Source organism: Hylaeus volcanicus, chromosome 4, assembly GCF_026283585.1.
Source record: "Hylaeus volcanicus isolate JK05 chromosome 4, UHH_iyHylVolc1.0_haploid, whole genome shotgun sequence".
Lineage (NCBI taxonomy): Eukaryota > Metazoa > Arthropoda > Insecta > Hymenoptera > Colletidae > Hylaeus > Hylaeus volcanicus.
The window spans coordinates 29,634,752-29,656,106 of record NC_071979.1 but is presented as its reverse complement, the minus strand read 5'-3'; the positions used below and the strand labels follow the sequence as shown (position 1 = coordinate 29,656,106).

The window sequence follows — 21,355 nt, the reverse complement described above, 5'->3', positions numbered from 1 at the left end:
AGTCAAATGAAATTGTATCGTGGGTCCTATAAAAGTATAAGAAATCAGCGAGAATGTGCATAGCAGATCAGCTTTTATCACAACCTTGCACGTTGCACCTTTTTGGCGTGCTGCATCGACTGCGATCACGTGCGATCGAGTTTTGCGGAATCCCCTGACGCAGCCCACCTCATCGAGTGGGAACTTTATAAACGTTTAATTATCCGGGGCCAAGTGCCTTTTTCCGCGGTTATAATACACGCCTCTGCGTTAACAGCTGGGAAAACTGTGCTCCGCGTCTATTTCCGAGCCCGAGGATTCGCTGTCGTTGGGCAGCGTTGCCCCGACACGCTGGGTCTTCTTTCGGTTTGAAGAAAGTCCCGTCTTTTGCTAGAATGCCAACTGTTTTTCTTTCCTCGCAAAAAGTTCTCGACTATTTTTAGCCAACGGTTCTACAGTTACACGTCCCGGCTGCCCTTTGTCGCTCGTCCTCGTCGGACTCGGCGCGAGGAAAACAATGGATGGGGAGTATGTATATTCCTGTAACCACAACAGTCCAATCGGATAGCTAATGTGAGTTAATGTTCAGAGAGCGAGGCACGGTAGCAATAATCACACAACTTGGATACTTCGACTTATATTTGAACTTTTGGTACATTCAGTGGCAGACTTTGTTGTCAAAACTACATAACCTAACATTTGCATCGGTATTTAGTTTTGCAACTCGATTAAAATTCACGGATCCTCTCCAGGCTTGTTTCCTTTAGTACCTGGTCTTCAGAATTAGACCTAGAACTAGAGGTACCTAAAATTATTAATATCAAAATACATACTAGCAACGATAATTTAATTCCACTGTTGGAGAAGCGCCAAAAGTTTCCCGTCATAGAGAATATCTGCATAAAGGTGAAGTTCGAGGTGCACGGGCAACTATGTTGCAATAGCGCCCTAACGACGTTGCACTAATTCCAAACCAGATGAATTTTAGCGTGGTATGTAAGGGCCGAGGGGCGTGTGTGTATCTGACTGTATACTCTATTCCTTTTATTCCGTTATGCCGTGTTTACTGGCTGCTTCTTCTATTTCTCTCGCTCCAGCTAATTTCATCAATGCTCGGTGGACTGACCTCTCGAATGTACTCCGTCGCGATATTTTGAGACGGTTGCCGGTTGCTGGCTATGGGATTAAATTCACAGAGTCATGCAGATGGACTGCACGCTCTTAAATAGTGAGTGATGAAAGGCAGAGGGTGCTGGGCTCTCTTTCTGTCAGAAAACAGACTCTGTTCATCAGACATCGCATGGAAAGAGGGAACGTTTGTAATTTCGTTCCCTTTTTCTCATGTAGGACTGTAGAAATAACTTTTTCCCATGACTTTAACCTCTTCAGGGATAAATCGGATAAATCGTGAATAAATCGTAAATAAATCGTGATCAAATATTACTGTCTCGAAAGACATTGGTATAATAATCTGAAACTTCGAAATGCATCGAACAATTGCATCTCCGAATTAATTAAATATTTACCATGCATACAGTAAGACGAAAGATTGTTTGAACGATCCTGCGAACTTGTTTCAGGAGAAACTGAGAGGACTATCGATACACGCATCAAAGACCATCAAAAATGCACCCGATTACATCACACAATCTGCAATAGCTGAGCATTCGAAGGAAACCGGTCATCACGTACAATAATGATGAAACGGAGAGTCTAATTAATTCTAACTGCAACTAGCTGCGCCAGATGTCTCTAGTCGTACTTTTCATGGCCAGAGGCGATACTGATAAAATAGGAAACCATTCACAAGGGAAATTGGACAAGACGAATACTAGGTTGAAAGGTGAGAGTAATATTGATTACAGGCGAGATGTGTGGTGAATGATAGATCAGATAGATTGAGAACTCAGTATAAGCTTATATTACGAACTGAAGTACCGACCAGGTGGCCAATCAGCTGTATGCAGCGCACTCTGCCTTCAACAGTTCCGATTATAGGAACTACGATCAATCCACCTCAGTCGATAAATATAGAGAACGTTCGTTTCTGTTGAGTATAAGCAAAATTATATTTCAAATATATATATCTTACAAGTATATACTACAGTATACAACATAAATATATACATATATGTACAAGTATATACTACAGTATACAACATAAATATATATATATATATATATCTTACAAGTATATACAACATAAATATATATATATCTTACAAGTATATACTATAGTATACAACATAAATATATATACATATATGTACAAGTATATACAACAAAAATTTATAGATCTTTAAATAAATATATCTTACAAGTTCATAGAACAACCCCAAAACAAGAAATTAAAATATAGGTACATAGATAATAATTAAACAAGTACATTTTCATCTTCATTTTTATAAAAAGTTGTTTAGTTTTCACCTCTCACTTGAAATTTATACGTGGACAAGAATTTTGCTCATGTTTAGTTGCAGTCCTACAAAATTCTTACAAAACATTATAACCATTGCAAGTAGCTATAATGAAAAGTTTTCCGTAAGAAATATATAGAATATTGAAAGTGGAAGTTGGAATAATTAAATTTGCGAATGAAATTACACAGATATCCTTCTCTGCGTCGTATCGAAACTCCAATCAAGCATTTAGGAAGGTGTTAACGTTCCCTTGAATTAATTCTTGTTCACCCAATGCAAGCCTCGTGTGGACCACTGACGCACCTGTTGCACAAACTTCTCCCACCCCTAGAATCGAAAGCAGGGCTCGTCTATTCACCGACACAGAATCTTTCAAGTACAAAGAATCACTGGGGATACCGAGACCCAACAGAGACGTCACGGTGGCTGAATGGAGAGCCCCTGAAAATTTCCAAGGGCTCTTTGTGCCCCTCGAGGGTGCAGTTTGGCCGCCAGTATATTCGAAATAGGAATAAGTCTTCCACGCCACCCATCATCCTACGCTTTGATGCGTGAAATGTACCACCATGATATAAAGTGACTAATGCCGATGATACAACACGGGTCTCACGCCAGCCTCGTGCGGCCACTGCGGGACGTTCCTGTATGGGGGTGAAGAAGGGAAAAAAAAAATGAATGTTTATTGTGATCTCGATCGGGGAATCCCGCGACGGTCATGTGGGCACGTTAATTCGTAGGTTTCGTTGTCGTAATTGCGTTTCTCTGGCACCTAGTTTGGGAGATAAGATCGCTTACTAATTTTTTTTGGAATGACGAGGGTTATTGGAAGGTTGGACTGGGAGACAACGGTTTCTTAAATCCACTGCTGCTCCAGTGTGTTGTCACTTTTTCTCCTTGTTTATCGGAACTTGTGTTTATTAACCGACTTCTTATACAAAGCGTGATGCCAGTTCGGATGGATTTCGACTGGGAGACATCTTGAAACCGTGAAAAGGCTTCAGCACTGTATGAAGATAGAAAGGAAGGTGGGATCGCGAGAAACACCCTGTATATGAGCAGAAACGGGACGACGACGGATGTGACTGCGCCGGGTTAATAAGGATGCGACGTCATCGGGCTGCGACGTTACGTTTTCTCCTTTGAATCACGATCTCCGAAACCAGGACCGCGATTAAGCAGCCACTTAATTAACCCACGGCGATTAAACGCCGCAATTTGCGGGGCGTTTGTCACCGAAACAACTCGGGAAAATCTCGTCGACTAACGCGCCCAACAAAATCTCGTTTCCCTGGCGCTAGGAAGCTAAAACTAACGGCGATATCTATTCGGTCCAGAACAGGATTAAAGAAAGCTTATCATCTTACTTCTCCATTAACTTATTATTACGGTCACAGGCTTCTCCGATACTTTTATTATTTATCCATGCCTTTGAAAAAACTGAGGCGGTTCTCGTCTGTGATTCGAACCCGAGTTCTTCAGCGTGGTAGTCGGCCACTTTACGCACTCCTCCACTGTAGGGCCCTTATTAGAAAAGCTATCTCACAAGTGAATTGGGAAAGACGTAAGTAATAGTAATGAAATTGCAATAAAAGAAAAAATGAAATAAAAACAGTCGCGCGTGAGACGTGTGTCTTAAACGGAAAAGTATTATAATTGTCTAATCGTGTTGGTTGTTACCAGGTTGTCCCAAAAGTTTCTTCCATTTCATTAATAAGTAATGCATACACAATATTTTATGTCTAATGTTACGTTATTGAATTGCGTACGATTCATTTAGTTCCACTGCTGTCACGACATTAACATCTAAGAAATCAGGTTTATTTATATAAACATTACCACACGAAATAACTGAGTGCAAGTCACGGAAGAAACTTTTGGGACAACCTAATGTTTATAAAATTAAAAGGTCCCAGCATAAAAAGAAAACTAATACTAAGGGTGCGTAGATCGCAATTACAGCACCTACTTGATTATTTGAACACTTTGATGACCTCTTTTTATCCCAGCTTCATGGGAAGCGGTCTCGCATCGTTTATGAGAATCCGTGAGCTCCGTTTATACGAATTACAAACCAAGCCTATCCAAACGCAGTCGTCTCTCAATTCGAATAAGAGCAGTTGCACCGTATTCTCTGCAAAATTCTATGGCTCGAGGGCCCTATCCTCATCGACGACCAATTAGCGTAGAATGTATGCCCACATGTTTCGTGAGAACGAGAAATTCGGTTTCTCCTGACTCCCAATGGTACATGGAAGGGGCGGAGGGCTAAAAACGCGGTCTATCATCCCGCATAAGATCGCCTACGTGTATAATGTAACGTGACTGCGGGTGGGAATTTACGAGGACGTCTTTGGATCTGATTACGCGGGCTGTTATTCGGGGGAGGACGTGGAACTTGGCCCATATCCAAAAATGTGGCGTAAATTGTATTTATCGATGTGCAGCTAATCTCCCCTTGGGATCGGCTCTGGAAAGTACGCGAAGTGGTCTGAAGCGTCGACTCGCAAGGGGCAGACATGAGGGTGGGCATTAAAAACCGACGTTAGGAACCATTACGAAAAATAAGAATTATTTACAGTGGCGTTGCTTGGAGATAATTCTGCCACGATCGTTTCTCGCGAATTTAAAGTGTACGCGTAGGTACACGTATCGATTACGGACATGCGTGAGAACAGTAAAATTGTACTTGTGAGAGCATTTCAGAATAGATATGGATTAACCCTTTGCACTCGAGTGGCGCCTCTGGGGCGACATATGTAATTTAAGTGATTTTTTGAACGTACAATTTCAATTTTACTTATATCAGAATACAGCTAATTATAAATCGAAACAATGATTCGTTGAGCCACGAATGTTCGTAGATGTTTCTTTTCGAGGTAGAGTTTTTGCTTTTACAGAAATTTATTATAAAAATGGACTGGATTTGATTCTATAGAACAATGCCACGAGCGGCAAAGGGTTTAACACGAATCTCTACTATAAAAATGACTTTATTCAAAACCCACCGACTTCTACAAAATCGGCTGGGCGACCGTCTGTTCATAAACGGTTGCCGACGGTGCTCCGTTAACCAAAACAGCGATAATGCTCGCTATACCTCATTTTATCACTATACAGCGATGAAAGAGTGCCGATCGATGAATTCTCGCATAAACAAAGTGTGGAAGAGTTCACGATCCGTTCGCGATAATGCCAAAAGAATGCATAAAAAAAACAAACAGCCACCTCGAGTACCTTTTAAAATACTGTCGAAAATCATCGGGAAATAAATGTTGCACGATGATTTATTTTGTCAAGCGATCGATGCTGGGACTGTACCAGCGGTGGAAGTCCTGAGAATGCGTTCGCCAGCGATATCTACGCGAGAGGAACGCGAGTATGGCCGACGTGTAACGGAGGTTCCCCGTCGCCTTCGCGCAATTACGTCCAATTGAACTAATTCAGTCCAATTGACGTTAACAGGCTCAATTGGACGGACCCCGCTAGCGTGCACTGCGGGCACACGGCAATACTATCCGGTCGGCATACCTACGGCGTAAAAAAGTGCTTGCGCGCAAAAGGAAAGAAAACCCTAAACGCTGTCCTCCGAACCCCTCCGCTTCTATCAATTTACATGTCTCATCGCGTCAATTTTTTGCTGGATCGTTTTCAACGACCCGAACTTCGAACGTTAGCTAGGTGAACCTTCGAACGTTGGAACGTTATGAAATTTAAGATGGCGATTGTTTTGTTAATAGGTAAGGATCGAGCTCTAGAAATACTTGGCGAGGAGTTTTGTTAGAAGTAGAGTTTTGTTAGATATGTGGTTTTTATGGTAGGTTCTGGGGGAATTGCTTCGATTGCTATACAGGGTGTCCAACATGGATCTGGTCTAGATCCTAGATCATTTCTAGACCTACACAGAGAGAGAGAGAGAGAGAGAAAGAGAGAGAGTTGTTACTTAGAATGCTTTTTAATTCGAGTTAATATAGAGTGGAATTTTGGAATTTTTGTGTAGATCCAGGAGAGTTCATTTTTAGACGTGGAAACTCGAAGATACTTTGAGGACTCGAATCTTTTATTGTATAGCGTAAAAAGTGGACTTTGTGGAGTGTAAGAATTATCTGGTCGGCATTCGTTTGGCAGCGTACACCAATTATCGTTCACCAATCGCGAACGGATCGGGCAGAGGTGTCTGGCTTCGATTCACAGTGTATTTATACGAGAAGTCGCCGATCGGGATTCTTTCAAACGAGCATTATCGCTGGTTTTGTTTAACAGAGCGACAACCTTTGACGAACAGTCAGTCGCCCGGCCGATTTTGTGAGAGTCGATCGTTTCTAATTTTTAATTAGTAGAGATTCATGTTAATCTATATCCATCCTGAATTCCTCTCACAGTAGGTAATACATCGATAACCTAAATAATACACGAGATACTGGAGTTTTAACCCTTAAATGGTCCAAGTTTCAAATTTGATAATTGCATAATATTCTCATGGACAAAAGTTAAAGTTCAAATAATAAATACATTGTTTTAATTTAATTTACAGAATCAGGCTTCCAAGGATCGAAACCTAATCCCGATAGCAATTCCGATAACAAAGGAGTGTACCTTCAATTTCTAAGCCGTTGCAAGGTCCACAGAGTAAATTACTTAGGGTCGTGATGACGATACCAGAATCCTCATTCAGGTATAACCCAATTTACTTCGTGACATTTCATTTGAATTCTACTCGGACTCCGGAGAATTCTTCTCAGAAAAATCCTGTCAGCCATGTTGAAGTAGCTCATTTGGAAAAATTGCACAGACTACGTGTAAAATTCAACAAAACGATCGAAATGACTTATTTACAAAAATTGCAGAGGTACTCCACAATTTGCAACATAGACTTGCAACATGTCAGCCATGTTGAAGTAGCTCATTTGGATAAAATTGCACAGACTACGTGTAAAATACAACAAGACAATTAAAATGACTTATTTAGAAAAATTGCAAAGGTTCTCCACAATTTGCAATATAGACTTTAAAAAAAAAAAAAAGGTCCTCGGATATTAAGATAGCAAGGAAGCTGTTCTGAAATTGATTTTCGAGTGACAACAGATGAACGTGGTGATTTGTCTAGGATAGAACAGGCCTAAGTGCATTCGTAGTGCAGCTCTCTGCTATTGAAGGACAACGTTGACGGAAGGGGAAGGGGTGGAGACTCCTTCTGTCCTCCTCTTCGAGGTAGTGGGAGCAGAGCGTATCGTGTCCGTTTCGTTCTTATCTTTCCTCCAGGTCTCTCCCACCCCGAAGGAGCGGTGGGAGATCGTTACTCTGCCTTCTCCTTTCTTCGTCGTCGGCGTCCCCCACTTTGTCCCTAGATATTCTGTCTTTGTCCCACGCGGTCCTTTACGCGTCCTAAAAGTAGTCGAAACGATGGAAAAAATGTGCGAAAGTAAAGACGAATTTTCTTTTTAATATTTTAACAATAAAAAGGGAACTCGCGTTTTAGACAAACTTTTCTATTCGACGTCTACTCAAAATTAAGATTAATTTCGTTATTATATATTCGTTGAGAGAAACCTGAACCTGAGATTGACGCAGAGTGTCGGGAAAAATCTTATTATTATTTTATAACTGACAAGTGCATGAAGAATGCTTTTGTTAAAAGTAGAATAGCAAAAACAGCGCTTAACATTCGTATCCTCCATGCCAAACATTACAGAAGCTTCACAGGGCTCGATTTTCATTTATTTTTATTTTTCTCTCGCTAAGCATCGCTCTTCTTCAATAATTATCCAGAACACTTATCTCTAAGAAGCTAACACTCTTATTTCTACCATTTTAAAACACGTATCGCACTCTTCCAAACATATCTTCCTCAATCTCTCACACTTTAGCGACGCGTATAAAAGTCTCGATCACTAAAACTGTCTCAAACGTCACAGACGAAATCACGACACTTAAGTACAATCCAGTGTCACCGATCGCCACTACGCAAGTTACATATTCCAAGTCAAATGCCTCATCGGGTAGTTTCATCAACTGTAGAGTCAATTTAAGTCCGAAGACATAAATCCCATCACGCGCGTCGCGTTTCAAACTTCCCGCGGTGGCGTCACTTTCACCAGACGCGCGGAACCTCGGACGAAATCGGGCGAAATCGGGTGTCGTCGTCTCGACGAGCACGTTCCTCTCGCGTACCGTCTTCCGTGCGAACTCGCGAGAACCGATCGCGAGCCGAAGAGAAACGTGGACGCAACGATAAACAAAACCCTAGGTTTCCAACGAATCTGAAGTTTTCCTCTTCGTGAAATGTCTCAGAGATGAACAGAGACAAGCTTAGTTATCCACAAACTTCAGGTGAGCTTCAGGTGAACTTCAGGTGAACTTCAGGTTCGTGCCTAGGGTTTCCGTAAGTCTTCCCTCTGATACCACCGCGGTACTTCCCCGACAAAAAAACGAAGACCCGACTAGAAACGTGGACCTCGCGTTACTGCGAGTCGCCATGGAGGGTTAGGACGCGCGGCGTGGTTTCGTGGGGTAAAAAAAGGGGTCGAAAAAGAAAGTCGTCCAGAGGGTCAGTGCAGGAGGCGACCCGTTACTGCAGCCAGGCACCACCGGACCTTCACTTATATCGTCTCTCGGCTAATAACGCTAGTAATGTGATATGATTAGCTTAGTTGAGTTCAGTTTAGTTCGTATTCGTTCAATTTAGTGGTTCGCCAGCAAAATCACATCGAGTTAAACCCATTTAGGCCAGTTAAGTTACCGACTTCTCGCTCTCGCGCTCGTCGTCATCCTCACGAGCGGATGCCTCCTGCATCCGCAGATATCCTGCGGTTCCCTGGGCTCCACCCGCATACGGCGTCCAATTGGAAATTAATTGGCGAGCCGACGGGCCGATGGAGGCAAGAATTGGTCGCCGGGAGGCCACCGTTTCGGTAGAAATCGAAGGCAGTCGGACGACGAGTCGTTGGAGGTCGTTGGGAGGAGAGTCAAGGACCGAGAAGATTTTTAGGGCTTTGTTGAGGCTTTAGATCGAAAGAGTTCGCATTTAGGTCTCGGAAGATGTTAAATACAGGCTTGAGGATTTTTTGGGGGATTGGTAGAAATCTAGAGGATTAGGTAGATAGCACATGGAGCGTTAGAAGCTAACCTCTAACTAATCTTCGTCAAGCAAAACTCCATCATGAAACTTCAACCTTGAAATCTATTAGGTAGGCCGAAAAGTAATCTCGTTTCTTTTACATTAAATTCAAACTTTCCAATAAATTTCTATCTTTGATTCGTTATTATATTCATTCATACAATCGCCCTCATTGTCAGCAGCCTTTTGTCACCTAGCGTGCAAATGTTCAATGTCAGAAAAATCAATGAGCTGATAAATGGTAAACAAGTATTTAAGATGGCAATAACAATTACATTCCAGTCCACCTAATACCTTCCTTGAAGAACCAACCACCCAACAACTTCTCCATTCTAGTATCCTCGTTCAGGTGTATCTATATCTAGGATCCTCGTTCAGGTGTCAGCCGGTAGCGGCAGTGGAGCAGTGCGTAGCGTAGCCGGCTACCACGCTTGAAATCCTGGGTTCGAATCCCGGTCATTCGCCGCCCCAGTTTTTCAAAGTTACGTTAGGTTCGGCTATTAATATAAAGTATCGAAAAAACCCTTCGGCGTAAAATAAAAAAGTGGAAAAATAAAAAGAAAGAATCAGACAGCTCCGTAGCACTGTACAAACATACAAATCCCAAACAGGTGTAAGCCAAATTCAATTCGTAACACGCAGGTTTTGAAGGCTCTAGAGAAATTCTTCGGTACATTCTATTTAGACTATATAGACATCATCTACCAAACTGACGACGAATTAACACCAAACCTGAATAACGCTCAACGATAAAAACCGTGACTCACCTGGTGCGCGCATCCATCCTCGATTCCAATCGGCAAGATCGCCGATGGCAGACGCCTCCAGCGGCTCTCGCCGCTTGTAAACAAACTTATTAGCGAAACGAGGAGGAAGGCCACGCGCCGGTCCCGCGTTCAGCCCCAGGAGCGAAGCGGAAAGGACGCCTCGACGAGGGGGTGGAGGCAGAGGGCCAGCCTCGCGAACCGCAATTAAATCACCGCGTGACAGCCGCGCGCTAATTACCGCCGATGAAATTAGCAGTTAATATACGCGTGTACACACGGAATGGGGGTAGTTTGATTGGGCCAATTCGAGGCAATTCCTGGCGATTGCTGGTTTCATTGAGCCTGCGCTTAAGAGCTCAGTGCCACGCTGCCGGTCAACGGACATGGATCTCTTGGAAAGTATAGGTGCCCTCACCTTTCGCGTCGAGGATCCTTCGAGGATCCTTCGAGGATCCTTCGAGGATCGGCGGAGCCGCCTGATCGATCGTCCAGAGGTGATCCTCGACGAACTCCTCGAGGATCGTCGCAAAACTCCGTCCATGGATCCGTCGTGACAACTCGGTGGATCGAGAGGATCCTTCGGGTTTAGGCGCGATCGAGTCAGCTGCGACTCCTTGGGATCGTTCGAGCTCGAGTTCAAGGACCCTCGAAGACGTCGGAGACACTGGACATCCGACCGGGCTGCGACGCTTCGAAGTTCGCGCGAGGCTCGATAGTGCTTGTGTGCGAGTGTTGTCAGTGTCACGGGAACGTGGAGTACTCTGGATCTTGCGTGGAGCGGTCAGAGATCCATCGAGGGAAGGTACTGTCCTAGATCCGTTACATGGGAGCTTTCTCGAGAGATACTTCGTAGACTGGCTTCGCGAGACTTTCGTAGATAACGTATGCCTGATCCACGCGGATTTTTGGAAGGTTTAAGGTAGAAGGTTGGATTTATGAACCAGTAAGGGATGTTGGCAGAGTTATTAGAGAATTGTATCTTATCGTAGCCAAGTCTCTAGGTATTTCTTTAGTGAAGTCTTTAGTGAAGAGTCTTTAATTACCAGTCTTTAGTTACCAGTCCAGAGTTACGATAGTTAACAGATGATTGTCATAAAACTGCTTGTTGCATGAAGGAATGTTTTAAACAAGAATAATTTCTCTAGAATACCGGACAAATTATCTCTGAATTCCTATAGTGTTCAAACATGGCCTAGACTCTGCTCCCACATCTAATCTATAGTTACCAAGAGCGAAATTCCTTGTTGCGTGAAGTAATGTTTCGAAGAAGAGGAACGATACTTTCCGCACACATGTATTATCGACACAGTCCGCTTATCGAACTTCTGTGCTCATTCGAAGAAGGAAAAACTCCTTCTACAATTTCTCCGGACGTACGGATCCACAGATTTTGACTCGTCCTCCACATATCTAACCCGGACTTGACGCCTGAGAAGTAAAAATAGCGATGATCGAATCACCGAGGATCTAAACTTCATCCGACATCTAAATTAATTACATCGTTCCGACATCGTTCCGACACCGTTCCCGACGATTCCAATTTCCCGGAAACCGCGACGTCCGCGCTTCGGAGCAAGATGGCGGCCAAGGTCCGACCCGAACCGCCTCGAGAGGCGCGCAGAGCCCTCATACTCGTGCGTTCGTTCCGAGAAAAGGTCGAGGGTTCGCGAGGAGTCCATAGTCCGCGGCACGGATCCACAATTTTCCCATAACGTCGATCGTGGACGAAGCCGTCCGCTCCGATTCCCACATCGTCCCCCACCACCGCGGGCGCCGTCGACGTCGCGGACGTCGAGCGTCCTCCGGAGGACGGGGGCGGTCGCAAATGGTGGAGCGGCAGCCAACGAGTGAGACAGCGAAGCAGGAAGACGTCGAGAGCGTCGAGCCCGAGAGAGACGAGACGATGGAGGGACGAAGAGAGAGAGAGAGAGTGCTATATACTCGAATTCCGAAGGCGATGGAACGGAGGGGAAATGGAGAGGAGAACCTGAGGGATACGGAAGAAGATGGAACAGAGACGGAGCACGCGAAATTGGGAGATAGGAGACTTCGGAACTTGAGAAAAGCCAAATGAGAAAAGTGGAAGAAAATGTTGAATTCGAGGGAGACAGAGCTTGGGGATGCATGGAGTAATATTTAAAGACTGAGGGAGACAGAGCATAGAGATAAATAGCACGACAAGGACAACCAACGTCTCAGGGAAAGCGCAAAGTCTGAAGAAGACAAGATACAGAATGCAACAGATCTCAAAAGCCAGAGAGAGAGAGAGAGAGAGAGAGAGAGACAGAGAGGAGAGAGAGAGATGGGGCACCGGAGCAAGGAGAAAGGGAAGAAAGAAGGGGCAGCCGTGGCGCAAAGGGAAGTATACACTACCGCTCAAAAGTATCCGGGACACTTGCAAAATATACATTGCATCAAAGTTATTTAACGCGTGTACCACCGGTGGGTCGCACTTGGCTTCGAATGAATCTGAAGTTTACTAATATATTTTTTGTCTCATTTCTTTCTTTGGAAAACCTTCCTTTCTCAGAAGAGGAAAGCAAACTTCAGATTTATTCGAAGCCTAGGATTTTGCCCATCACTGGCCCTCAGGCGGCGTGTACCACCGGTGGCTCACGCTCGCGTGTCTATCAGACGGCGCGTACCATTCCGCCGCCCCATGGCGAGAAAACAAAAATAATGCCGCCGGTAAAGTAGCGACCAAAAACGATTTTGATTAGTTTCTTGCGAAATACGCGAAATACGGGATTTATCGCCGCGGTTGGATATCACCGCTTGCACTGATTCTGATCTCTCTCGAGAGAACATAAACATATCCACAACTCCCTGAACTCTGCGCCATAGAGACGAAGCAAAGCGAAATTTGAGATTCTTTTAAGCATCGAGGCCGTTCCATTAGACTTTGTATTTCTGTTACAATTTTATTTCTGCACGCTCATCGTATAATTTGTACACAAAGATTAATTCTATTATCCTACACAGCCTATGCTGTACAGGTCTGAATATATCGGAATGGTTGAAAACGAATAACATGTACGCACCCCTTAAATGGTAGAAAGTACGTCGAGTTTGTCTTTGAATTTTTCATAAAAATTGTCACGAACTTGTCTGGACTATAACGATTAAAATCGATATAAGCGTTCCAAATACCTTTCGTACAAAGTTAGAAGTATGTTTCGCAGAAGAAAAGCAATTGTCCGGATACTTTTGAGCGATAGTGTATAGCCGGTCTAGCGCAAGGGGGTGCGAGGGTGAGAGAGGTCTATGGGCGTGAGCGCGACGGAAAGGGAGGAATAGAGTAAGAAAACGTAGGCAGCACCGCGCCCGCATGAACAGGGCCGTCCTCTCGCCGCGGAGGCCAGTAGGTGCCGCAGGATTGGCTGGCCTCCATGTGTGGGGGCGGCCTGGCCGGCAACCCGTTGAAAATATAAGCCTGTGTGAGTGTCCGCTGATTAGCCAGAGTCGGAACGGATCGTCGGTAGTGCGAGAGTGTCCCGGATAGGACAGCCTGCTCGCGATACCAACCACGGCCGACGGATAGCGTCCCCGCGAGAGGAGTGAACCCGATCCATTCGTCGTCGCGTAGTCCTCCAAGGTCCTGGGTTCCCTCTGGACGCTAGGAAACGCATTCTCTCTCTATTACGCGGTCAGACGTTCGCGCCTTCGGCCAACGGCTCGGTTCACTTAGTTAACTCCGCTTAAAACTAATCAAAATTAATCATAACCCGGGCAACAATTGATCGCAATTGGTCCGGATTCCATTACGGAGGAACGCGCTAACGCGATCATCCGCGGCGCCGCGGCAACGCGCTTTTTTGCATAATTCAACCCGCGGCCACGGACCACCAATTTTAAAACGGCGAACGTTCACGGACTTTCGGCCGTTCGACACGAGCCGATACCTTCGCGAGAGCAACGATCGGGATCCGACGACGCGACAGGTGACCACAGACGAGGAACGACGTGTCGGAGGCCCGTCGGAGATCGAGCCTGGTTTCGGACGCTTTTGTTCGCTGGAATCGAAGCTTCTGTTACCTTCTAACAACCGAAGATAAGCCAACATCCTCGATTCCTGGGTACAAGAAAGGAGATCTTCGGAGATCGGCACAGAAACTTTCGCTAGGATTGGACTGGCGAACAACTCTTAATTACTCCAGTGACTCTAATTTAGTAAAGCTAATACACCTGGAGTCGCGGAGGATAAGTGAACGCAGTTCGTTGGGTGCAAACAGCAACCGGAGACAGTTGTAGTTCAAGAGACTTTGGGAAATAAGTGATTAAGCTAATACAGGTGATACCTGGTTCCTCCTGCTGTCTTCTATCAACTGTTAATTGCGGCCGATCAACGCGAGTGGTGACTCCAGTTCAGCGGCACTGAAGACGTCCACCCAGGGACCTGAGAAATAAGTGAACGTTGTTAGTTGTGGGGTACAATTACCGACCAGCAGGAGGTACTCGGACGAGCTACCTGTTGCTCCCAGTTGCTCCCACTGGAAGTACTCTAGGACGATAATGAATAGACTCGGCGAGTAACTTCAGCCTGGCAGCGATAACGAAAGACACACCTGACTGTCTTCACTCTTAATCCACCTCAGGGATGATTAATTGACAAGTCGACGCAACAGACTATCAAGAACGTCTCGCAAAAGGCTCAGTTCTTATCCAACTTGAAGATATCCTAGGAACTCCCAAACTCGACGATTGCTAAATCAAGGATCAGGATAGCGTGAATATTAAACAAGATTAACGGAAGTGTTTCGGTGTCAAGTAATCGACCCGCTAGAGTCCGAAAGAACCCGCGAATAAACATTTATCCAGCTACCGGTAGACGCGAATCCAATTTTGGAAGTCGCACCAACCGGTAAATGATGGACGGAGGTCCCTTCGACGATCCGATCTTCTCAGACTTTGGCGGACGAGGAGGCACGGGTGTCCACAGCATCCAGGTGATGCTGGGTCTGCACGGCGGCCATCACGCTGGAGATCTGATGCCCACCGGCGGGCACCTTCACAAATTGGACTCCTCGAACAGTCCTCCTCCGCACCATCAGACCTCTCATCACCACCTGCAACAGCAGCAGCAACAGAAGGAGCTGAAGGAGCTCGAGCTAGCTGGGATGTACGCGCCTCTTCCTCAGACCCAGGACGTGACCACCTCGACGTCCAGCGCGGCGACGCCCACCTCCACGACGCTCCAACAGGGCCTGCAAATCGGGAATCCGTTGAAGAGGAAGCCCGAGGATCCGATGAACACCCTCACGCCAGGTTTGTAATGTCAATTAAACGTAGGCAAAAAAAAAAGGTTCAAAGTAATAGGAATGTTTTACCTTCTTGGTTTTCTTATTTTTCAACATAAACAGGACGTTTGTAATTTATTTTTCAGTCAGCAACGAGGCCCAGCCAGCCAAGAAAGATTCCAAGAAGAAGACTGACAACAATGGAATAAAGAAGAAAAAGACTAGGTATTTATTTACTATCCATATTCCTGTAATTATAATAAAAAAGAATTATCTGTCAAATTCATAAGGCTAAGACACTTCAAATAATCTATATTAAAAAAAAAAAAAAAATAGAATTCATCATTCATTACTGATACTCTACTTTTAAATTCTCCATCGGTCTAAATTACCAACCATATGCTGTCTTACCGACGACCAATTACCTCCGCACGCCCACATGTTTCGAATTCCTGTCGACATTAGTCACGAAGGCGAACAATCGCCATAAGGCCCCGATAGCTTGCATCACTCAAATATTTGAATAAATTCCAGGCATTAAAGTCGCTCAATAAATTTCAGAACAACGTTCACGGCGTATCAGTTGGACGAGCTGGAGAAGGCGTTCGAACGCGCGCCATACCCTGACGTTTTCGCGCGCGAAGAACTCGCTCTGAAGCTCGCCCTCTCGGAGTCCAGGGTACAAGTTTGGTTTCAAAATCGGCGCGCCAAGTGGCGAAAGAGGGAACCTCCTCGCAAGACCGCCGGGTACATGGCTGCTGGTTCTGCGAGCCCTGGTTTATCAGGTAATTTGAATTGTCTGCGTGAAAAATTACGTGCTAAGGTCATGGAGATATTTGATCGTAATATTATATTATAGTATGTATACTATACTATTATGTATGTATATATATATATATATACATATGTATACTATACTATACTATATAACATACCTATATCGTTATATTATATCATCGTATATCTACGATCACGGTAGGTTTCTATTAGAACTAAATCCAAACAAAACCACGTGACTATATATAGTCTCCCAGTATTCCTCGAATATACCTCGAAATTTGTCTAACGAATCACGTTTTTGCAGGATCGTTCACCTCGTTGAACAACACGCTGAATCCTTTTGCGTCTCCCACGACGGCGACGGCGCCGCCTGACGCCTGGGCTTACTCACCCGCGTACGACTTGGCGCCCCACCTGAATTTGCTCAGCCCGTCGAATTCTCCTTACTCGACGTCGTTCGGGGGCCCGAGCAACAACGGTTCGGCGTACTCGTACGCGACGATGCTGCCACAGCACGACGCGTCGCTGTTCTCCACGCCCTCGGGCAATACGATGCGCGTTCATCAGGATTACATGAACGCCAGCAACAGTCCGCCACCTCTGACTCGCAACGATTATCAAACGATGGTGACCGCCCACTCGCCTCCCACCCACCTGGCCAACTCCATGTCCGAGGAGGAACACCAGCAAAACAAACAGCTGGAGTACGTGAGCGGTCTCAGCCCCGCGGACAAGTATCAACACGAGCAGGCGGACTACGCGCAACAGCAGCACCAGCAGCAGCAACAGCAAGAACAGAAGCAGGAGTACAGCATGCACTCGCCTCAGGGCCGCCAAAGCATGAAGGATCAGGTGATCGTGAAGACGGAGCCAGGAACCCAACAGAATTATGTGCAGCTGCCTCCTTTTCTGAACTGACTCGAAACCTCCGTTCTAGACTTGTTCTAGAAGAATATCGATAGAGATCCCTGTATGTACGACGATGATAAGGGAGGCAATTGTTGGAGTCTTATTTAAGAGCTATTAGATTGTCTTCTTTATCGTCGCTCTAGGGCCTCTTGGCCCTCATTTAAGGGGGAGCCTGAGAACAGACGCTTGCTCGAGAGTTTCGTTTTCGTTTTGGGTCGAGAGCGTCCGGGGAATCGTCGAGTCTTGTATATAAAAGTGTTCTTTTAATTATGTTATTACGCGAACGATGCTTCGCGTATGTAAAAGAGAAGTTAACCCTCTGTAACACCGCGTATCTCTGAGGTCACGTGTTCACCTATATTTACTATGTCTGACTTACAACTAGGGGATACGATCCACATTTGAACTTGCATTCCATAATCAGCGTTTATCAATGGTTTATGATATAATTTGTTACAGAAGCTGAATATAAATTTGAGTTATAGAGGGTCGTTAAAAGTCAGTCTATATCATCGCTACAGATTGCAATCAAATGGAGAAAAATCGTCAAAACTGAGAGCTATATCCCCTCTATCACACTATACCAGTTCATGAATACATTATTATCTATGTTGTGCCAAAAAGTGAACAAAAAAAGTAAAAATGTATCATCTAAATGGGACTCCGTTATTTAATGTTTCGATTCTAATATCTATCGATCTTCGTTTTTGGCCCTCTGGCGAGCCTTCTGAACCTTAATAAGTTGCTCGCCATATATGTATACTGTCCCCTTGGTGTTGTGTTAATTAAATCTCTATTCCATGAATTTTATTTTTGAAAAAAAAGAAATTCATTATTTATACGTACATAAATTAGTCAATGTTCAAGTGACATCTTCTTTTCTCGTGACGGTGTCGCCAAACGTAGCACAATATAAATAATAATTTATTTAACTAATATAATCGCAAATCGCACCGTGTACTGTCAAAGAATAGGTGCAATTAATTTCCACGAATTTCCAAAAAGAAATTTCAAGGACAGGTTTCGAAATGAAAGTTGATAACGTTTAGTAATGTTTTTATAATAAACATGTACTAGTAATAACAAATATTTTAGGGATAAACGAAGAAGTGCGTTGTGTTAAACGAAATTAATGTTAATGCGGATTAAACAAATGGAAGCATTCCAAGTGCCTTAAAAACGTAGATTAAGATGACGCGCAAGTTCCAACAAATGAATGCGGCTATTTTTGTATTTTTCTCTCTCATTTGTTCGAACGTAAATGTCGCGTAAAATTCGATTGTCCTTACGTTCTATGATATTATACGTATTTTATGGTGATATACGTTGTTGTGCATTAAAACATATAAGATGTGAAATATTCGTTGATTATGATAAATTAGTAAAGAATGTATCGATTATTTGTGATTACTCATGTGTTTGTAATTACTCGTGTCAAAATATACTTACAAATAAAAGTGAAACTACGATTTGCAAATGTTTAAGTTGATATAAATATAAATTGACAGAAATTGATAAATTTTAATATTCGAAACACGAGAAATAGAAAACGTTTCAATTTAAAAGACCATTTTACCGTTTCAAATGTATATATTTTTTGTTTATATACATATTAAATATAATTATGCTACTGTTCAATCCACGCTGTTTCTCTTATAGCACTAATATTTACATCTGGAACAAATCCTTCACAATTGATGTTGTCTACATTTGCAGAAATTTGTAAGGTATCACCCGCGTCTGGATCATCGTACATTACGTACCAAATGGCATCACCAGTAAAATGGTGTTGCTTCTCTAACATATACAAACACAATGCCAGATATTGACTTGGACTAAAGTTATATCCCATTTTCGCATTGTATTTAGCATATATCATTTCCAGCATTTTGCTAACTACATCTCTACAAACAAAAAAATAAATACAATACAAAACTTATTGGGAACTATTGATATTTAATATAATATATATCGCATTTTATGTTCTTACTTTGGATAAAGTACAATATGAATATTTTGGCATATGTCTTCCACTGTATATATTTGCTTCAAATATGTCAGCATTGTATATATAGAGAACGCTGTAACACATTTCCAATGAGGATGCCTCATTATATAGTTAACTAGATCGATGTTTGCCTTTCCTAATTCCTTGTGTAGTAAATACAGTAAATTCTGTCTGGTAGATGTATGGTAGACACGACCTTCCACAAATCTAGTAAAAATATTTTCATTGTAAACAAATTTTCACTTTTTTATTACCGTGTATAAATATCCATGCGTTATTCACAATATATCATCAGTAAATTGAGATTCTTACTTTTTGAAAATCTTGTTGGAAGCTATAATCTTTTGAATGTTTGTACTCTGTAAACGATTCAAGGAACATAGGTATTCCACTCGAGTCATGACCATTCTATACATGATGATCATGTAAAATGCCTTTGGATGTTGCAACCATACTTTTAATTCTGGTGTTTTCTCCAGAGTGTTATATCTTTCGAGAAACACCTTCTTCTTCATTGTTAGAATATATAAACTATTTGTCATCGATTTAGTTTCAATATTCTTGTCTTTGCAAACTTTTAGTATTTCTTTTATATTGTCTCCATCGCTGAATAAGATTCGAGGATACTTTCTCACTATTTGGTATATATTCATGTTATTAATACTTAAATTTTCGAAATTGTGGAAAAATTTCTCTACCATGTCTGGACACAGGTTCAATAAATAAGGATGTTTCCTCAACTGTAGAATGAGTAAAATCACTTTCGTGTTATTACATATCACTTTTCATTCAACTGTATTTGGTTCTGTATTCACACTTAAAAAACAATTATACTCACAAACTCTTTACTAAACTGCAATCGGTTTTGTAGAATACTTATTAGCTTTGTAAACTGTCTAAAGCTTATAAATTTCATGTGATGATTATTTATGAGGCTTTTATGATATAAATTGAGGTAAAACGATTTATAGTATACCATCATAGTGAAGTACAAATCGGATAATTGTATACATGATTCTAATTTTGTTATGTTACATACAGTTGGTCTGATTCCTATACTGTCACAAATGTTCTGCACGATATCTGCGTCTGGTGGCATGTTACAATATCTTTTAAAAGTTTTTATCGATTTGTGTATTGACACTGGAAATCTAAAATGCAATCATACAGGAGAATTCGTTTCATAAGCTTAATAACTCTTTTAGTTCTTCTGAAACCTAAAAAGTAAACATACCTATTGATGTATTGCAACGTAATATTTTTAACACCCACTTCTTCCAGTAATAAAATTCTATTCTTTACAATCACGGAATTTAGCTTCAAACACGCTGACAATTGTGCCGTTTCATGTGTGTGCACACCGAATTCCTAGTAAATAAAAGTAAGAAGAATCCTTATAGAAATGTAAATTGCAGAATGTCAAGTTGCAGATGGATGAGCTACACGTACCTGCAAGATTTTGCAGTTCGAGACAATACGTTGTTCAGATATTCTTGTAATATCTATCTGCGATTGAATAATACGCCTGATAGTATCATGATCATAACCAAAATGCGTAGACAATATATCATAAATATCTGTGTTAGAAAAAGAGGTCGAGGCTGATCTTCCAAGACATATCCTGATAGATTTTTGTGGAAATAATTTGTACATTTTTGTTTCACATCCACTTTATTAGCAACCAAGACACTTAAATACGGACTGTGAGGTTAGAAAATGTAAGAACGTATTCCACATGAACGAAGGCATTATTCTCATTATTTCTCTATACCACGGAATCATAGGTCGTTATTTAAGTTACATTTTACTTAACATTATTACATCATTTTTCGATTGTAATAAATGGATAGATCAGTAAAACCATTTTAACATTCAACGACCTTCCTTATTCATTCGCGCCAGAACCAACTGTGACCAGAAGTTATTAGATCAAGTTTGATTCCAACTTGTGCGAAGTAGTATAATTGGAAGTTGGTTATTCAACATTGTGAAAGAGACTACGTGAATGTACTGAAATGTCTTCTTTTTCATTGACAAATTTTAAGTCCTTTGGTACATGGTGCAATCAGTTGCAATATGTAATTATTTGTTGTTACTTAATGAATAAGTAGTTCGACCTTTCCACCACAAGATGGTTACAC

At 42.6% G+C, this 21,355-nt stretch overlaps 2 protein-coding genes and 3 long non-coding RNA genes across 6 annotated transcripts in view; 2 read left to right on the top strand and 3 right to left on the bottom strand.

Annotated features, from left to right (window-relative positions):
- Positions 1–7,071, top strand: part of LOC128875601 (uncharacterized) — a 16,169-nt gene extending 9,098 nt beyond the window's left edge. Inside the window, exons 2-3 of the long non-coding RNA XR_008456853.1 lie at positions 1,560–1,822; positions 6,931–7,071. This is a non-coding gene — a long non-coding RNA (uncharacterized LOC128875601). The remainder of the gene's footprint in view (positions 1–1,559; positions 1,823–6,930) is intronic.
- A 748-nt stretch (positions 7,072–7,819) lies between these two features.
- Positions 7,820–15,281, bottom strand: LOC128875599 (uncharacterized). Its single transcript, XR_008456850.1, has 3 exons — positions 15,140–15,281; positions 11,779–14,984; positions 7,820–11,708 (listed from the first exon to the last, which is right to left on the bottom strand). It is a non-coding gene; the product is annotated as an uncharacterized LOC128875599 (long non-coding RNA).
- On the top strand, positions 15,136–17,492 carry LOC128875595 (retinal homeobox protein Rx2). Its single transcript, XM_054121302.1, has 4 exons — positions 15,136–15,545; positions 15,664–15,742; positions 16,079–16,302; positions 16,602–17,492. The coding sequence occupies exons 1-4, from the start codon at positions 15,146–15,148 to the stop codon at positions 17,213–17,215; spliced, it is 1,317 nt and encodes a 438-aa protein (XP_053977277.1). The 5' UTR covers positions 15,136–15,145; the 3' UTR covers positions 17,216–17,492.
- On the bottom strand, positions 15,344–16,081 carry LOC128875600 (uncharacterized). Of its 2 annotated transcripts, none has more exons than XR_008456852.1 (3): positions 15,943–16,081; positions 15,608–15,765; positions 15,344–15,484 (listed from the first exon to the last, which is right to left on the bottom strand). It is a non-coding gene; the product is annotated as an uncharacterized LOC128875600 (long non-coding RNA). The 2 variants fall into 2 exon arrangements; XR_008456851.1 differs by having other exon boundaries at positions 15,929–16,065.
- A 137-nt stretch (positions 17,493–17,629) lies between the features above and the next one.
- LOC128875593 (transcription termination factor 5, mitochondrial) lies at positions 17,630–21,265 on the bottom strand. The gene is made up of 6 exons (XM_054121297.1): positions 20,664–21,265; positions 20,449–20,582; positions 20,053–20,365; positions 19,527–19,954; positions 19,197–19,421; positions 17,630–19,110 (listed from the first exon to the last, which is right to left on the bottom strand). The coding sequence occupies exons 1-6, from the start codon at positions 20,865–20,867 to the stop codon at positions 18,834–18,836; spliced, it is 1,581 nt and encodes a 526-aa protein (XP_053977272.1). The 5' UTR covers positions 20,868–21,265; the 3' UTR covers positions 17,630–18,833.
- Positions 21,266–21,355: the final 90 nt, after the last annotated feature.